The sequence below is a fragment of the Callorhinchus milii genome, unplaced genomic scaffold, assembly GCF_018977255.1.
Source record: "Callorhinchus milii isolate IMCB2004 unplaced genomic scaffold, IMCB_Cmil_1.0 Scaffold5, whole genome shotgun sequence".
NCBI lineage: Eukaryota > Metazoa > Chordata > Chondrichthyes > Chimaeriformes > Callorhinchidae > Callorhinchus > Callorhinchus milii.
In genome coordinates, this window is record NW_024704746.1 from 31,784,838 (window position 1) to 31,803,802 (window position 18,965).

Sequence of the window (18,965 nt, forward strand, 5' to 3'; positions counted from 1 at the left end):
TTAACAAAAACAGCCAAGTATAATTAAACATCAATAAATATTTCTTTACCTAAACATCAAATCACTAGTATCCTGTTATTTTTCAGTATCAAAGGTACAAATGTATACTCTTGAGTCTGTTAATTGAATATGTTTTGATGATTGTGGGGCACATGACATCTTTCACATTTTTAAAATGTAACATTTAGCACCTTTCATGATTATTTTTGCTTTGTTCATTGTTTTGTTCTGTGTGTCAAGTTAATTAGCCCACGTGACTGGGGATAGGTTCGCATGTTTGCTAAAACACTAATGGCTTATGGAAATGTGTGCAATTTGGAAATGCTTTTAAATGCTTCACCTTAAGGTTTATATGCATTTTCTTTTTTAACAACCTTTTCTTCTGAATGATGAGACAAAGCTAAACATTAGCTGTACGGTTAAATTGTTAATGAATAGTAAAAGGTTATGAGGTATATTCTGTGGAATTCCAGATCTTGTTTGTTCAGTGGCCAAATTCTGTCCTGGAATGTCTGGAGAACCACAGAGACTGGCAATTTCTGATCTTTTAAGCATGCTTCACTTCCTGTCTGTAATCTCAGTTTGATCATGTAAGGATGCTGCAAAACTTCAGCTGTATGGAGAAGTTTATGTCTACAAATTGCCTTATGCCATAGCCCTAAAATATTGTTTTCAAGTGCTGCTTTTCCTTCCTACATCTCAGGCCCATAATTGCTAGGTTTGTCTCTCCCATCATTTATGTTAAGTGGCTTCAGTACACTGTGTCTGCAAAAAGATTCAAGCATGGTTTTGGGAAGTTAATTATTTGTCTCAATTCAGTCTAAAAAATCCATGAAAAAATCCTCTTTAAAAAAACACTGGGATCTCAAGCAAAGTTCAGCAGGTCTGTTACTACAGTACTTGGCACTGAAAGTTTAACCATCAGTATACCTACTGAAGAGTTAATTATAAATTTACATCTGGTAAAAATGAATATTTCCCATTTCAGATTGATAGTTTGCAGAAACCTCATGCATATTCCCTATAATTGACTTCTCTAGAATTATGCAGGGGTGAAAGATATGATTTATTTTTAGTCTCACAGGGCTATCTGGAGGTTTGCAGATAAAGTTAGATATGCTGTCTTTGTACAGTAACTGGTCAGGCATCCATCCTTCTGTACTATTGATCAATCCTAATTTCTTACTGTGCATAATTGTGTCTGCAACAGTTAGAAATTGTACTTTAACCACATTTCAGTACTTAGTGAGTTTCTCCCTTTGAGTTGCAAATTGAGAAAAGTGCTAGAGAATTCTGGTAATTTAAAGTTAGATCAATACGATGACTTTGTTGATACAGATCAATGGAATTTTTATGAGTTTAATGACCATTTATCATACCTACTTGAGATTAAAACCACACAGCCCTTCAGGGAGGTACAGTGATGGGTGCCAGGAGTTCATAAGAGCCTGCGATTCCTCCTCACTTGTCAAAATTGATCTAACCTCAATCTCTGAACTATGTCTTAATTGCCAACTTGTAAGTAGGGTCCAAAATAACTCTTCCCTTTGCCCATTTCCAATTGTGCAGATTGATAGGTCTGTGCATCAGCTACTCCTGAGAGGAACCCTTCAATCTATATCAGAATGAAAATCTATACTTCAGAGAATAGCACAGGAGCTCTTTTCGACTTACTTGTAGGTTTTTCCTAAGCTGAATTTATCATTGAGCCATGCAATTGGTTAACCCAATTGCAATTAGTGGATTCCTGTTATGCATTTGGCACCGCCATTAAATAGTATTGTTTTAACCATGGCAGGATTTCAATGCCCAGTATAGCATCTAGTAAATGATTGATCTCTTTAATTATAAGAACCTTCAAATTTTATCAGAACCAGTAAAAAGGTTATTTTTATCAGTAAAAAGGTTAAAGCGATTTATAAACTTCAGATCACTGTGGACCAACCTTTTTTTNGCTTGGCCAATTAAATAATCATAGAAATAACAAACTAGCATAGATTTATGCCATAAATCAAGAAATATTCAATCAAGAAACAATCGTTTTATTGGCCAACCAGAAAAGGTGATTGGCTTCCCTTAGACCATCTGCTTTTTACTTTGCTCTTATATTACAGCACCATGGACTTAAAGTACAGTGCCATATAGATCCATAAGAATGTTGCTATTTGGCCCATCCTGTGCTTAAGTTCCAGTGGAACCATTCAGCCATTTGTCCTTTCAAAATGGGATAAAAGGGTAGATTGTCTTTTTTTTAAAAAAAGGAAAGGTCATCTTTGCGGGAGAGGGGAATAATTGCTTCCAAGGTCAGTAATTGTCTAAACATTGTTGATCTAGTCTTGAAGGTGAAGATATGTCCCACAGCCTACAACCAACGTTATAATGGGCAGAGTACACTGGTCCCAGCTGGGCAAGTAATAATAGCTGAGCAAGTACTGTGAATCAAGCAGCACAATTGCCATGAAATGCACTGATGAAGTCTAAATGGTGCAGACGCTGTTCGGCTGATCCTAGCTCCTGGTTTTAAAACTTGCCTTGGAGTGCCACATATTCCTCCAAAGGACACCTGGCTGCAGTGTCTTCTGTTTCAGCAATTTTGCAATGCTTTAGGCTGAATAAAAGAACTTGACACAAACAACTCATTCATGGGAAAGTGATCCTGGCTGTAAGAATGTTGATGCTTTTGTTTAGTCTCAATATGGACAGACCTTGGAGTGCAGCTCAGCACAGAAACATTCCTCCTGCCCCCACAGATTAAGCATGAAATTAAACACAAAAGAAAACATTCACAAGATCATTTTGTTAAAGCTGAACTGATAAAACTTATTATATGTCTGTTTGAGTGACCAAAGAGAAGGCATCGATCAGAAATTAGTGAACTTAGTGGGTTCAGACTAGTCCAACATTTGATGAGATTAATTCCAGGCAAAATAACCAGCGCACCCTGATTATCAGCTAGCATTCATTGCCTCTGACAGCACATTCCTTGGTACTGAACAAATTAATCTTCTCAGTTCAGAAGCAAAACTGAATTCAGGTAGATTGTCTAGTTGAGTTCCAGCAGGTATGATATATGCCTTGGCTTCTGGTTTCATTCTCCACATATAAAGCTCCCTCTGTCTGTCTCTTATTTTCTCTGATTTGGCAGGATTTGGATCTACATATTTTCATTGTATTAGGTTCCAATGCTCCTGCTGTAATAGTATTATTAGTGCTACCACCCCCTTAAAGATCTGAAGAGGGGTTTAGAATAATATATATATATTCAGTTGAAAGTGAGGGAAGCACTTTGCTGAATTGTAATGTTCTCATATCATAATATGAGTAGTGGAGATTGAAGTTTAATTAAAGATTGAGAGGGCAGAAGTAATTAATCTAACATTCCTCCTCCTCTTACTATTGCTGTGTGTGTTGAAATTTTAGAGGATTTGCAGTTGAGTAACATTAGGGAGTGACGAGCCCATATTATCTGTACAATTAACTTGTAAATAAAACAGTAAAGCTACTGCTCAAATTACAATGTAGTCACTTATTAGTCTGCATACAGGAAGCAAATTCCTTTAGTTCACTAATGCTTTGAATTGCGAGTATAAAAATGTATTATGCTTTCTCCACCCACCCAAAAAGGATTTGGATGAAATAGAAGATGAAAATGATCAACTGAAACAAGAGAACAAGACCCTTTTGAAAGTTGTCGGACAGTTAACCAGGTAGAAGCTATTGATGCAAGTCATTTCTACTGTACTTCGTACAAGTAAGTTTAACTGATAATGTGGATTTTATTATCCCAGAATTAGCTTTGAAAAAGCACAGACTTTTGAAGAAAAATCCTTCCGAGTTCACACTACTCTTGCCTGGGAGTGTTGTGCTTCTACTATAAGAACTGTTAACCATTGTTAACCATGAACATTTTGAATTAGTGGCTAATTGTGTCTCAGTATTTCATATACCAACACTTGGATTTTTTTGGATAATTTCAAAGTTTTCTTAGAATATTCGTAAGTGTAAACAGGTCATTCATTTAAATTATGGATTTAAAAACCTTGTATTTCAGTGTATGCTCGGATCATTTATGTACCACTATCTTAAGAAATTGTCTGTGTATTCAAAATTATATGGTTAAAACTAAGAAATTAAAGTTGCTTTACAGTTTAATAGGTTTAGGCAGCATTGATCCCAAGAAATATAACCATATGAAGCATTCATATAATAAGCAGGCCTTCCATTTACAGTATGGATAAATCTTTGCACTTGTATGTGATGTATATCATTTATATACAATTATATCTTGTTTTGTGTATTCAACATCATATGGTTAAATATAAAGAAAAGATAGTTTCCTATTTAATGAAGGTATGGATAGGAATTTCTTAAGCAAAAAATGCATCTTAAAATTATCTGCTATGCCTATGCATACAGACCATCACTATAATCTGACCTTTACTAAATTCCATTTACAGGATAGTGTTGGCTGCTTTCATAGCTTTTCTTATTGAATAAATGCATTCCAAAAGCAGGAAGATGTTTACTTATATCACGTACAACAATCCACAATGTTAAATGTTTGTCATTTTGTAAGCATATGAATACTACATCAGAATTTATCAACCTGTTTTATTTAGATTGAATGCCTTATTTAAACGTGTGACCTGTTCTTGGACCAGATTGAACAATCGTATAATCTCACAGAAAAAAATGTTTACTTTTTAAAAAATAAACTGTTTTCAGTTGTGTTCTTTTCAGTAGAAAATTAAAAGCCTGGAGCTTTTAAATTGATAGAGGCAAGCATGTAAATATACAATGCGGGGAATGAGTTTTGATTGCTATTAAGATAAAATTCTTAAGAATTGTGACCTGCATTAATCCTGTTTTAGCTTAATTTAGTGCACCATAAGGGATGGTACATTATAAGCTGTTTATGCTGTTGTAGATAAAATTATGCAAAATAAAGTCAGCAGCACATTACAATTTGTATTGTGTCATTCATGTTTGGTTTGTGTTCATGTAGATTAGTATAAGAAAATATAGAAATCCTTTAGTTTTTTGGAGGGGAGGTGATGGAAGAAAAGAAGGTCTAGTTACATCATAATATATGCTTTTCAGTTTAATTTGCTCTGTGCATGTTTCAATACCAACTAATTCATTGTGTTTTCAAGTCTCTAATATTATACATTTGTCCATTTCAAGCCACTTCTAATTTATATATCTAACTTATTCTGAAATGATTCTAGCCATATGTAAAACTCGCCTACATAACCTGTTTCATTCTAAATATTTTCACTCAAGATCTTCCTACAGGCTGACCAATTTGGGCCTATATTCTCTAGAATATAGAAGAATTAGAGGGGATCTTATAGAAACCTATAAAATCATTAAAGGGCATGATAGAGTAGATAGTGGGACATTGTTTCCCCTGGTTGGAGAAACTAAAACCAGGAGTCACAACCTTAAAATCAGAGGCCAACCCTTTCGCACTGAGTTGAGGAAGAACTTCTTCACTCAAAGGGTGGTGAATGGATGGAACTCACTACCCCAAAGGGCTGTTGACGCTCAGTCCTTGAACATATTCAAGACTGAGATAGATAGATTTATTATTGCAAAAGGGGTTAAGGGATATGGGGATAAGGCAGGGTTAGGTTATTAGCTGGAGTTAGATTAGATGATCAGCCATGATTGAATGGCGGGGCAGGCTCGAAGGGCCGAATGGGCTACTCCTGCTCCTACATGTTATGTTATGCTAATTTTCATAACATCGAGGCTCGATTATGCAAACTCACTGCTTGTCGGCCTCCCCAACTCCTCCCTCCACAGGCTGCAGATCATCCAGAACTCTGCAGCCTGTGTCCTCTCCCGCACTAGGCTCCGCGACCCTTATCACCCCCATCCTTGCCCAACTCCACTGACTTCCCATCACACAGAGGATACAGTTGAAGATCCTGGTCCTCACCTTCAAAGCCCTCCACAGTCTTGCTACCCCCTACCTCTCCGACCTCCTAACCCCCTACCGCCTTGTTCGCTCCCTACACTCAGTGGGCTTCGGCCTGCTTCACGTCCCCCGCCTCGCTCACCCCACTATCAGTGGGCGGGCCTTCCGCCACTCTGCACCCACCCTCTGGAACTCCATTCCGCAGTCCCTTCGTCTCACCACCTTCAAGACCCACCTCAAGACCCTCGTCTTCGACCGTGCTTTCGATCTCCCTGCTTCCATCCCTGCCCTCCACCCTCACCCACCCCGACCCTCAGCTCGGGTCCGTCTGTCCAGCGCCTTGGGACGTCTGCCTGACGTGAAAGGCGCTATAAAATTTAATTTTGTTATTGTAATCCATTCGCTGTTCATACAATTAAATGGAGGAGGAATGACCTGTCATTAGTATGAAAATGACTGATTGCAACAATACACCTATTAAGCAATAATATATAGGTGCCTTTATCATAGCTGGGAACTTAGCTTGGACAGTCTAACTGAAACATAAGACCTTCAATCGACCTGCTACTTTACTTCCGTGGCTCCCTGCAGTGTATTATTGCTATTCCCATAAAATACACAGCCACTCCACTTCACACTCTATCATATGAAGTGCTTTGAGACAGCTCAACGATGTGATAAGGTGCTACATCAAATGCTAGGATTATTATTGTATATTATCTCTTTAATGTGATCCAATTTACAGATATCCAATTTGGGATATTTGAAAATAAAGAATGTGAAATGTACTCCTCAATTGGATTGGTGGGGGTCAAGGGAAGAAGCATCATTATTTTCCACACATGATCTACCTGCTGCATAATCATCTACATGAGATTTTGAACAAAGTGAATTCTCAATGTGGCGATAATCAAAGGTTTCTGATGTTCATTTTTAACTTAGAAGTTGGTATAGGAGGAACAGCATTAACTTTCATCTCATTTATAATATTAGCCACAAAGCACACCTATGAAATGAAATGAAGAATGCTCCTGTTTTCAATGTAGCATTCCCATTGTTCAGTTAGCAAATTGAGTTTTGTCAGAGAAGGCAACAATAATTGAATGCTAAATGAATACCTGTCCCGTGTCTTATAACTTCCAGAAGCCATTGAACACTTATGGCACTTGTATCCATAAACAGTATATGTTCATTGTTACATGAAACGCTGATTTATTTTAAACTACAACATGGATATAGATTTGAAAACAATAGAGTTCTTCATTTCACCAGGCACATCCTCTGACTGACTTGGAAATAATCTGAACCAACAGGTAGAAAATGTTAAATTATCACAATAAATATTCAGTCCTGAGGGCATATAGTTTTAAAAAAAAATCATTAAGAATCTGGCAAGAAGTAGCGTTTCCAGCAAGAATTTAAACTATGACCCTATGTAGAACAATCTTTAAAATGTTCCACTCCTTTTGCTATACCATGGGTTTATTTTCTTTGCTCTACAAAGAGATTATTACATTTAGAAGTCTGATAGACCATGAGAACAAGAACATAAGTCTTTTATTTTGAATTCTAATACCCTTTCCACTATGATAAACTTTTTTTAACAAATTCTCATCTAGCATTCTGTTATGACCATTAATAATCTTGGTATATAATGTATGTGCAACATATCTTATCCACTCTGCACAAGAAGATATACCTGTTTCTTTAAAATACAGTCCAGTTGGTTTCCATATGATCTAAGACAAATTTCTCTTGTGCCTTTTCATTGAACCATTTCTCTGCTCATGAATAGTCACAGCATGTACCATGGGAACGTTGTAAGCACACGGCCTTTCAAGGATCTCCGTGTAGGTGATGTACGGAAAACACCCATCTTCCTTATCATAATGTGCCCATCCTCAGAGGAATTTGCATATCCAGTTCAGCAGCTCAAAGATTAGGTAAAAAAAACACAACGAAATATAGATTATGCCATAATAATTTGTAAGAGAAATGGTCTTTACCCTGAACACCATCAATTTGAAATCAGATTAAGGATTTATATCTTGAACTATTTTACCAAAAAGTCAAATTTTATAAAATATGTTTTTGTTTTCTTATTGTTTTAAGATATGTGAGCTCTTGAGTTTTATTTGCAGTAAGTGCTTTTATTGACATTTCAATACACCATGTGGCAGGAATCCAAAGTGATTCCATAGAATATAAAATTGCTGCTTTTACAATAGTGCCATCTATAGACCTGAAAGATGAACACCTTTGCTGTCACTTGAGTTATAGTCAGCAGTAAGATTATATTGCTAGCAAATGTCAACAATTTCATGAAATGTGCATGTTTAAATTTACAGTAACAATCTTAGTGATTTCGTTAACCTCATGCGTTATAGTTTTTATCTCGGGTGTATTCAGTGAGGAAAAATCAACAGTTCATATTTTTCCTTTTTGTCTCTTTACTTTTTAATTTTCACAGGTGGCACTTGTTTTTCAAATGAACCCACCAAAAAAAACAAAGCATTTAATTGCACAAAGTTTTGCACACGTTTGCCCATAAATACACAGTCAATCCACTTCACAATATATTCTGTCAAGTGCTTTGAGACGTCTTGACGAAGTGATACGGTGCTATATCAAATGCAAGGATTATTAATTATTATTCTATTATTTTACTGTTGTGGTTAATTGCCATTGGCAGCTACTTTTCATCCCATAAAAGAATTTCAGCCATCATTCTGTGCACCTTCAGTTCTCATAACTGAGGATTGTTCTCGCGAATAGTTATTGCAGGAGTTGCTTTGACTTCTTAATTGTTAACAAAAAGAGCCATATGAGGCACAGAGCAAGTTTAAACGTTCAGCATCAAGCTGGCTTTTAAAGTTAGTAACAGAGTTCATAATCCATGTGCCCACATAAAGTGGATGAAATTGCTAGAGAACAAAGAAAATGGCAGGTTTATCTCAGTACTTAAGATCTGTACAATAGTGTTGACATTTTTCCTCTCTTTCTAATGGTGAAGTACTAATTTGTCTTGACAACTACCACTTTAATTTTCTTAAAAAGGCAGTCAACCTTGAAGTACAAAACAATTCAAAAGCATTTCACAGTACATCCAGCTGGTAAAATTGACACATTTTAGAAGGAGCAGCAAAGGTGAAACCTGTAGTGGTGTGAAAGGTACATTTTTCTAGATCTGAAGCATTAAAAATCCTGCTGGGAACTGCTTTTCAGTGTATTGTTGCAGAAAGTGCTATTGCTTCCCATTCTTCAGCTGTTTTTTTCATGCTTCCTGTGCAGTATTCTTCCCCATTTACTGTTCTCTCCAGGCCTCTTGACATTTAACTCATTATATTAGAATTTTCTGTTGTACTTTGTGTCTTTGTCTCTTTCCCTCCTTGTTTTTAATCTCTCTGTCTCTCACCTCCATCTCTCACCTCTTGGCTCTCAAGAGGCAGAGAGGTATTTGTATGCTAAAATACTCAGCAACTGTAAAGGCGCTGTAACAAAAGCTTTCCATTTTGATATTTCACCCTATTTTGTCAATGTCTCAAAGCGCTTCACAGAGTTTTTCTGAAAACAAAGTGACTGTTTGTTGACGAACTCAGCAACCAATTTTGCACACGGCAGTGCTCCACAAGTAACCAGAAGGTGAATAATCATTTTCCTGGAGGATTGTTGGCCAGGCAACCAGGAGCAACTCCCTTCTTTGAATGAACACAACTTAAAAACAAGGCAGTCAGCTGTATTATCATTTTGGGTGGATCTGCAGTGTAATGGGACATGTGCATTGTGCATCTATTTATCATTAGTAGCACAGCTCCTGCAATTTAAATGAAGTCGTTCATGGGAGCCATTATGTACCACCACACCCAAAGTGTTTACAATTGCAACAGTTCCAGTGGCTTTGATTGACCAGTTACAGGGTTCAAGCTTCCTCTTCAGAGCTCAATCTCCCTTCCTTTCCAGTTGCACAATTTGTCGAACAGTTAGTAAATGTAGTTTTTCATTTTTGTTGCGAGAGATGGCGTGGCCTAAGAAATTTGATTTCCACCTTTTTTAAAAAAAAGTCCCAATTTATTCTCCTGAAGTTGCTGTTTTAAGCTACATTATGCTTCCAAGGCAGCCTTCCTGCACCGCATTCACAAGGCTTTTTGTCACCCATGAGGGTTAGCACACCATTCAATCATGTAGGCCCTAGGGCATTACACCTAAGAAATGATTATGTTGTTGTTCGATGTTGAAGTACCCACAGGCGGAGTCATTGGATTGTGAACAGGAAAAACCAGTTTTGTAGATTTATCTCCTCCCGAGTGCAAAGACACTAGGCCAATGATGGCAACTGAAATTCTGCCCAGACAGAAACCATCTGGCTTTGTCTGCAGAGTGAATCAGTTATTTGTATGTAATGGAATCAGAAGGTAGAAGCGTTGTATGTCGGTTGGCCAGTAAAGTTGAAATATGTGCTTTAGTTAAAGGATTTCTGTAAAGCTTGCTCTGTACTGCAGGTGATGCAGAGTCAACGGGCATCTACTGCTTGGAGTTTGTTCTGGTAAACTGCTTCATCTCAGTGGTCGTGTCCACTGTTCTATTGAATCTTGGTAAAATGACGAATGGGAAATGGCTGTGCCCCTGAAGAAATTGAAAAACCACTGGACCTTTTTGCAATTAAATGAGAACTGTTGAATGTTTTAATCTCTTTTACTCCCTCTCATGTTCTAACAGATATTCAAGAGCTAAGTAACTGCTTTGATATAACTAATAAAGAAGGTTAATTTATTCATCTTCAAGTTGTGGAAGTTAAACTGGATTTTCTGTCCAGGCAAACAGGCACAAGAAGATCATGAAGGTAAGTTGTGGTTATATTTTGGCGAAGATGGCATTTAATCTTGGAATATTATTGTAAAATAGTAAAAGAAAATAATTATTTAGACTATTTTATTTATAATGCATTTTCAAGTGTTCAGGTCTGCTCCCAAATCTCTGGTCAACCGCTGCAAAAAAATCCTTGTAATACTACAAGCTCTTGGTAAATGATATGGTAAACCCTCAGATCAAGTCACTATCAGCAGTAATGCCTATAATCGCACATTTCACAACTTGTCCCAAATCATATGGCTTTACCTTCATCTTCACAACAGGAATGACAAAATCTCCACATTGTAAGACGAACAGCATACCAATACAGAACAGCTGTAGTTTCTACCTGAGACCACAGAATGGCATCCCAAGACACCGATAGAAGTCAATTCATCCCATCCACTGAGGAAAGCAGAAAGAATACAATCCAATGTGTCCTCAGATCGACCAAGACCAGTCGGCAGAACTTGTAAAACAAACCATTTCCTTTTACAGTATAATATTTGTCGTGGGCTTTATAAAGCAATCCACGAGCACAATTCTAATAGAACAGAAGTGGCATTCACATAAAATATCTCCATATAGGGCAAAGCATCCATTCCTCCACAAATTGTACAGAAGCCTGAATAAGTAGATAATATTCAGAAGGAATTTTGAACATAAAAATATTATGTCCAAATATTTTTATGTCCAAAAATGAGCAGTGAGTTTTTAAGCCAAATTCACTGCTCATAGGAACATACATTTAGATAATGAAGGCAGAAATATCATTCCATTTCTTATGTAAAGTTGATATGCAGACAAGTCACTAGAGTAAAGCAGCTACAGAACAAGACTGACCTCAGTCCTTAGTGGAAATGCTTGAGCCAGCCATTGGACTTTCTACTACAGAGGTAACAGGAAAGGGTAAAGGATGCAGAGATTAAATTTTCTGAGAATTTCAGGGTTCCTGTAAACATCCAAATTTTCTGGAACTAACATTCTTGGCAAAAGCACTCTGGTGAGCAAGTTCAAGCCAACCTAAAAGTCTTGAAAGATCACCAAAAAATCTTGGAACACTTCTGGCGTGGTGCCTAGAACTACAGCTTGCACAGCTCAATGTACTGTCAGTTATTGTCTTAAAAGGCAAACCACTGCTGAGGATTTACCTCAGAAATCAAATGGTCCAGACAGAAAGAGAACAGGGAAGAGTAACTCCTCTAAGACATGCTTTTACCTTCTCATCTCCTGCAGTAAATCAAGATCGGAGCTGACCCATTATTGTTGGAAACTACATGATTGTACCTCTTCTCAGTTGCATGTATAAGAAAGTAAGCGAAGTTGTATTGTGCACGTCACGGGTATCTCTTTCTCCCCTCACACCCCAAATTCAGTGGAGTGAATTATCTCAGGGTGGGTGGCATGTGAAGCAGAGTTTTGACAAACATGGTATCGACTATATAAGAATTTGTATAAAGATTTCTCTTGTAACTTTGTAATAAATTTGCATCAAAGTGCATCAATTTGCACTCTTATTGGGCCATTCGCAAGCGCTTTGCAAAGATAAAGTGGGAGCTTGAGCGAGGAGGGAGATGAGGGGAGGTGGCAAAAGGTGCAATCAAAGGTTTTCAAAGCAAGGAGGAGATGAGGTGGAGGGATTTTGCAAGAGAATTCCAGAGGGCGAGGGCATAGTGACTGAAAGTAGTGACTAGCAATTTCATGCTGAGCTGTTTTCCTCCAGGAAACTCGTAGGGAGTTCCTAGTACCTGCCATCCACCTGGTAAGTGCCCAAACCTCCACTTGTCGAGAATGCTTGCCAGACAGTGATATCAATGGCAAGCTATGCGGTTTTAGTTGGTTAGACTCCAACACTACCCCTACACACACCCTGGGGTCCCCAGGCTTTGGATATCGCTAACCTGCGCCTAATACATTTTGGAATTAGGGAAACAGGATGCATTTCCCCAGGGAGAGAGTATGCATTCCATTCCAATAAATATCTCGGGAATTTCCATGTGTAGATGAGATGCATGGACCTCTCACTTTGGATTAGTTACTTACAATCTTGGTGATGGGCTTCCGCATATGACAGACACCCGGCTGCCAAAAAGAAAGTGGCTGAAAGCTTGCCTGCTGATTGCTGAACTAAATGGGTGGGTATGACTCGGGCCATACTGTGTCATGAGTTACATATGTGGAGAAAAAAGAAGCTAACTGCTTACTGGTCATGATTCAGGCAGTTTGTCTGAGAGATTGGCTACAATAAGAGATCTCAAGGGTTTAACTTCACTCAAGGATATTGAAAGCAAGTGAAGAGTGGACACGTAACCTCATTTCCTCTAAACTACTGTTGTGTTGTGTTGCGTGCTGTTCCCTGTTACTGTTAGCCATGTTGTAAATAGGAGGCAGCTGCTTTTAATCGTTTTGGTGCTGAATCATCAGTGAAGTTGGAGTGAAGTCTAAATCTTGGTGAAGCTCAATAGCATTCTGCAGCCTGAAGGATACACAGCTCTGATAGTAAGTAGGCATTCCAAATCCAATAACTTACTGTGACCATAAAGTCAGAAGACATTTTGGCTAGGAGCCTTTTTGACTTCGTTTCACAGAAGTTTCTTTTGATGTTTTTCTAAGTATGGATTTTTATTTTATTTCAAAGTATCTTTTTAAGTGTACAGTATACTTGCCAAGTGCAATTTATTGCAGTTTTCAGGAATGTATATAATTTAGTGGTTTGGTGGTTCTAATAAACAGCTTGGGAAAGGGAGACGGGGAGATGGTGATTAGTGGTTAGGTAGTTCGGGAGTGTTTAATGCAACCTATTTTACCCTAATTATTTGTGAAGAGTATAAACTACAACTACAGTATCTTATTTTATATATAAAAAAGCTTGAATGCTCAAGCAGTAACCTCAGTTTGAAAGAGGCATGTTAACAGTAGTTCCTAATGCGGAGTAAATTGCATTTCATGAACAGGGAAACGCCATATAACTTAATAAAATAATGCTGAACTGGAGACTGAAACTAGTTTCTTTGAGGCAAAATCCCTGTTATTATTGTGATGTCCAGAAGATGAACATACGGTAAGCCAACGAAAGACATAAAATCACTCGCAAAAGGCATTTTTGGATTTATATTACATATAATGGATGGAATAAATAACTATGGCTTTGTGTGGGATTGCCCATATGGTACCTACAACGTGTTAAAATCTTTAAATGCCCAAATAAAACTCAGACATGAGGCATTTGAACGTGTGATGATAGAAATGAATGACGTAAGCTTTTTAAATTAATAAACCATCAAACAGGCACCAGATAGACAACTGGTCTAAACAAAATACCGTGCCAGCAACTTGTGGTTTGTGAAAATTAAATCATTCGTGGCACATTTGGAAAACCTCCCTCATGTTTGAGATGTACATGAACAAAATGGCCCAGAGCTACTCAGTGATTTACTTGCCATTATCTATGGTTATTGTACCTGAGCCTTGTATATATTCCAGGTTAAAGCAGATTGTCATATGAGGACTTTTTGTTACTAAATTAGGTATAAGTACTACTTTGGTCGCCTTCATCAATCACTGGAACTAATGGTTTGGAAATTATCAAATAAAGAGGTTCTAGGAAAAAGTATTGAATTCTAGGATCAAAACATTAGGAATGTATAACCATCGGGGGCCTGTAATAATAATAATAATTATCCTTGCATTTGCCTTATTTGCATCTCAAAACACTTCGAAGCGTATTGTTATTGGTTAACATTTGCCTTATTTGCAAAGTAATATTGCGAGGTGATTAGATGAAATCAAAAGAAAGAACTTGCATTGTTATAATGCGCTATTATGGTGAAATTTTTCAACATTTGTTTAGGGTCAGCCGAATGTCTGACACTAGAGGAAACCCATCACATCATCAGGACACCACTGGTAGCAACTCTCATTTCCAATAGTGTCATGGGATCGGAACAGACAAAGAGTCTCGGTTTAACAGCTCATCTGAAAGACTGCACCTCTGACAGTTTCTGCAGTTTGCCTGTTCACTTGCGGATAGGGGAAGGGAGGGAACATTAGTCACTCTTTCTTGGAAGTTTTGGAGCGGCAATTTGTGGGGAGCTTTTGGGGATTGCAGTGCGGTATACCTTGAAGCATGGGAATTCCTGTGTGTCTGTGGCCTGTTTAGTCCAAAAGCTCATGTCTCTGAACTCGAACCATTTGTGAGTCATACACTGGGCTCCAGACCTCAGCCTAATAACCCCCGCAATTTATTTAGTCAGCAGTGGTGGATTTGTTTTGCTGACCCACCAACTGGTACTTTGAAAGGTTTCTGTTTGACAATGGAATTGCCGGCTCAGGGAATTTGAAGATGGTTACGCTTGTCAAGTTTGTTCTCGGCTTTACCATGATAACCCGAGAGGAAAAAAAATTCCTAAACTTGTGCCAAATTCAGTGTACGCCTTGCATTTGTAACTCATTATTGTCATGTTGGTCTGCTGAGATATGTATGGCAGATTTCGAAACAATTTAGCATACAAATCAGGAGCTTATTATTTTTATTATTATTATTATTGGTTAGCTTCCTGAAATAGTGGTTGACTTCTTCCACCATTAGCAGTAGTCACCTACCACAATCTGTTTAGGAACATTGTTTCTCCTCAGCATTTTTCCAGCTAATCGTGTGAGTGAGTGACTCCTCTCGGCTCTGATCTGGACTTGCTAGACTTCTTTTGCGCTCGTGATTTCACAGACAATAACCTGGGTGAGCAATACAGTGCATGCATTTCCTGCATGCCACCAAGGCTATGTTAAATCATGGATTTTCATTTTTTTTTACAAAATAAATAAAATAAACTTTCCCCTTTAAAGAATGGACCTTGTGTTAAACTGAGGTGCCATCTGACCATTCAAGTGGATAGTCAAGAATCCATACTACTATTGAAAAAGACGAGAGATTCTCTTCCAGTATCCTGGTTAACAATCATCTAGATTAAGTGACCATTCACCACCTGGATGTTTGTTGAACTTTGCTGTCTTATTTGCTCATCAAAATTGGTCACTATAGTTGATGATAATTGCTTCAATGTGGGAACGCGCTATAAAATAAGGAAATGTTTTTTTATTATAAATAATTATCAATAAATAGTATGCACAAATCAGTGACTGCTGTAGAAGTAAATATTTGCTTAAGATGAGGTTTACAGCAGTAAATAAATACAATGTGTTGCCTTCAACCCAGTGTGTGCAGTCGAATTGTTTTGTAACAAAGTACAGCTGTGGCCATGGAGACTTTCTGGTCTAATGAACACGAGTTGGAACTGGAGTTGATTTTGGAAAAATTCCAGGGAGGAATTCAGGTGATGTAAATGAGAGGTCCGTTTGAGTAAAGCCATCGGAATTTAAGATAGAATTACAAACATTAGGCCTTCGCTGTGTTCTTTTTCACTTCAAATACTGATTAAAGTTAGATTCTCATTGACCACTGAGGATAGCTGATGGTGGTGTCTGTGTGCGAGGAGAGATCAGAGCTTGATGACTGCAGGTCAGAAATGGAGGCGAGTTTTTACAAGAAAATATTTATTGGAATGAATAAGTTGAAGAAACCTGGAGGTGTATGGTGTTTGTAATGATATTTGCGCTGCGACAGTGTTCAGAATCAATTCCTTTGATGTGATAGTTCTGCCAGAAGCAGTGGAAGATGTGAGCTGGGTGCAAATGGTGTAATTACTGTATAAAGATATCAAAATGGTTGATGGCATTTCACTGGGACAACGAAGAAACATGATACAGTTCATATGTGTGTGAGTGTATATGCCATAGTTTCACATCTGCCTTAAAATTTCCTGCAGTATCAGTCATTTGCGTATGCGATAAAGGCATCAAGTATTAGTTCACTTAGCTTAAATTTGATCTACCACTTTATTTGAATAAACTTCCGCATCCTCTACATACAAACAGGAGTGTACCAAAGTAGTATAGCAATTTGTGCGGGGATGATGAATGTCTATGCCTTCAAGGCTGATTGATGTGCAGCTGCTCTGCAATGTGAAGACAACAATTCAAAGCATGGCAAGCTGCAAGTAGATGTTTTTCCCATCACCTTGAGGTATCCCTCTGCATGTTGAGTAAAGCTACTTCATGTGTAGAGTGAACGTCACATCACAAGATTGGGCTGCATTAAGAAGGCCCTTTGAGCCATCTGATCTCACCCCTTCAGAACACCCACTAAATATATTGCTTTTTAAATGAGTCTAATGTCCTTGCCCCTACCACCTTTCCTGGCAAGCTGTCCCAGTTGTTGATTACCCTCTGGGTAAAGAAAAACTTCCTGAAGTCTATCCTGAAGTTGTCCTTTAACTCTAAGCCTATGTCCTCTTATTCTACTGTCATGATACTTCCTAAAATGTTGATCTGGCTTTACATTTTCAATTCCATTTAAAATTTTGCACACCTCTATGAGGTTCCGTCCAAGTCTGATGCCTACACAAACACTGATTTAGATCTAATCCAGAGTTTTTCTAGGTAAAACATGTTCTGCAGGTCTGAAGTAGACTGCAGCAAAACAGATGTGAAATAGAGCTCAAAATAGCCAATATGCAGTGGCTTGATCTTATTATGGGACATAATAGAAACAATGGAAATAAATGGACTATAGACATTACCCAGATACAGCAGAGTGAAGGAGGGTAGCTTGACCCTCCCTTGTGATACCAATTCATATTGTGTATATTGGATAATCCTGGATTATGTTGCTTCTAATTGTATTTTTACGCAGTCTCCTTCCTGCTTTCCCTTCAAACAACCCAAACCTTATGCGGATGAATGGTGCTGATTTCACATTTGTATTGACTTTTAAGTGCGCTTATTTTATTTCACGTATAATATATGGCCTCGTGTTTGTATATCTCAAGTGAATGTCTATAACTTGTAATATATCAGTGTCATCTATGCAACGAACTGCACCTGCAGAATGTTTCCGTCTGTTTAATATAAATGAGTCTTAAGCGATTTACTCTGGCCACCCTGTGGTTAGTGAGAGAGAATGCAATCACTTGCAATAATATCCTGTTAGTCTGATATTAAAAGAGATTATCCTGCTTATTTTAGCAGATTCAAATGCTTTTCAGTTACATTCAGACGGAGAAAAAAAACACCAGTGTATGCTGTTATTCAGCCTAAATCATGTTGCGGGATCATTTCTGGAGCAAGGTTTTGTTTGATTGACAGTTTGTTTATACCGAGATGTGGTGCTGTTATTGAGGCTCAACAATCAAATTTACAACCTGCAGTTTTCTGGGAAAAAACCTCGGGAACCTTCCTGAAACAGGTGAAGAAACAAATTGGCCACCCATGGTTATCACCAGTGACTCAGCAATCTTCCAGCCTGTATCCCAGGTGAGATAATTTGCTTGAAGAAAGTGTAGAAACTTTCAAAGAAGTGTGCTTGAGATTTTCCCATTATAAGCCACTATACTTTGGAGCAAGGAATGTCTCGTCATAGGTGCGCTAACTCTTTGCTGCTGTGGCAAAATTTAAGATCAAAATGAAGTATAACAATAAGATTCAAATGTAACGCGAAGCAAATAATTGAACTAGTCTTCCACATAATGTGAAGAAGGGTTATGTCAATGGGGATGGTGTGGTGCATAATGATGGTCACAATATTAATAATAACACTTGCATTTGATATACTACCCGATCATAGAATTGAAACATCTTAAAGTACTTCTCAAGATTTTACTGTAAAGCGTAGTGACTGGGTATTTGTAGGAAAACACAGCAGTCAATTTGCACCCAGCAATATCCTACAATTTTATGGGGGATTGTTGGCCAGGGCATCGGCAGAAACTCCCTTGTCTTTTTGAATAATGCCATGGGATCTTTAACGTCCAACTGAACAAGTAGATAGGATCTTGGTTAATCGTTTCATCCGGACCGTGGCACCTCCGACAGTGCAGTGCCCCCCTCGCTTATGAGATCAAAGTCTCAACGAGGGACTTGAATTGCAATCTTCTGCCTCAGAGGCGAGCGAGTGCAAGTGTATGTGGAGTAAAGGGGGTGAAAAGCATGATAAGTGTGAAATGCTTGTACATAATTTGTACAATGCTGGTGCTGGAAGTTTGTTGAAGTCTGCCGATCAGTTCACATCAACCAGATATTTAACAGGGGCTTTTTTCAGCAAAATGCTAAATATCCCGATCATCATTTCAATAGACATTTC

General features: G+C 38.0%; 1 protein-coding gene across 1 annotated transcript in view; it reads left to right on the top strand.

Annotated features, from left to right (window-relative positions):
- pawr (PRKC, apoptosis, WT1, regulator) overlaps positions 1-4,962 on the top strand; it is a 48,598-nt gene extending 43,636 nt beyond the window's left edge. The window contains exon 7 of the mRNA XM_042335050.1: positions 3,625-4,962. Within this exon, the coding sequence (XP_042190984.1) occupies positions 3,625-3,711 (87 nt within the window). The 3' untranslated portion in view covers positions 3,712-4,962. The remainder of the gene's footprint in view (positions 1-3,624) is intronic.
- The last annotated feature ends 14,003 nt before the right edge of the window (positions 4,963-18,965 follow it).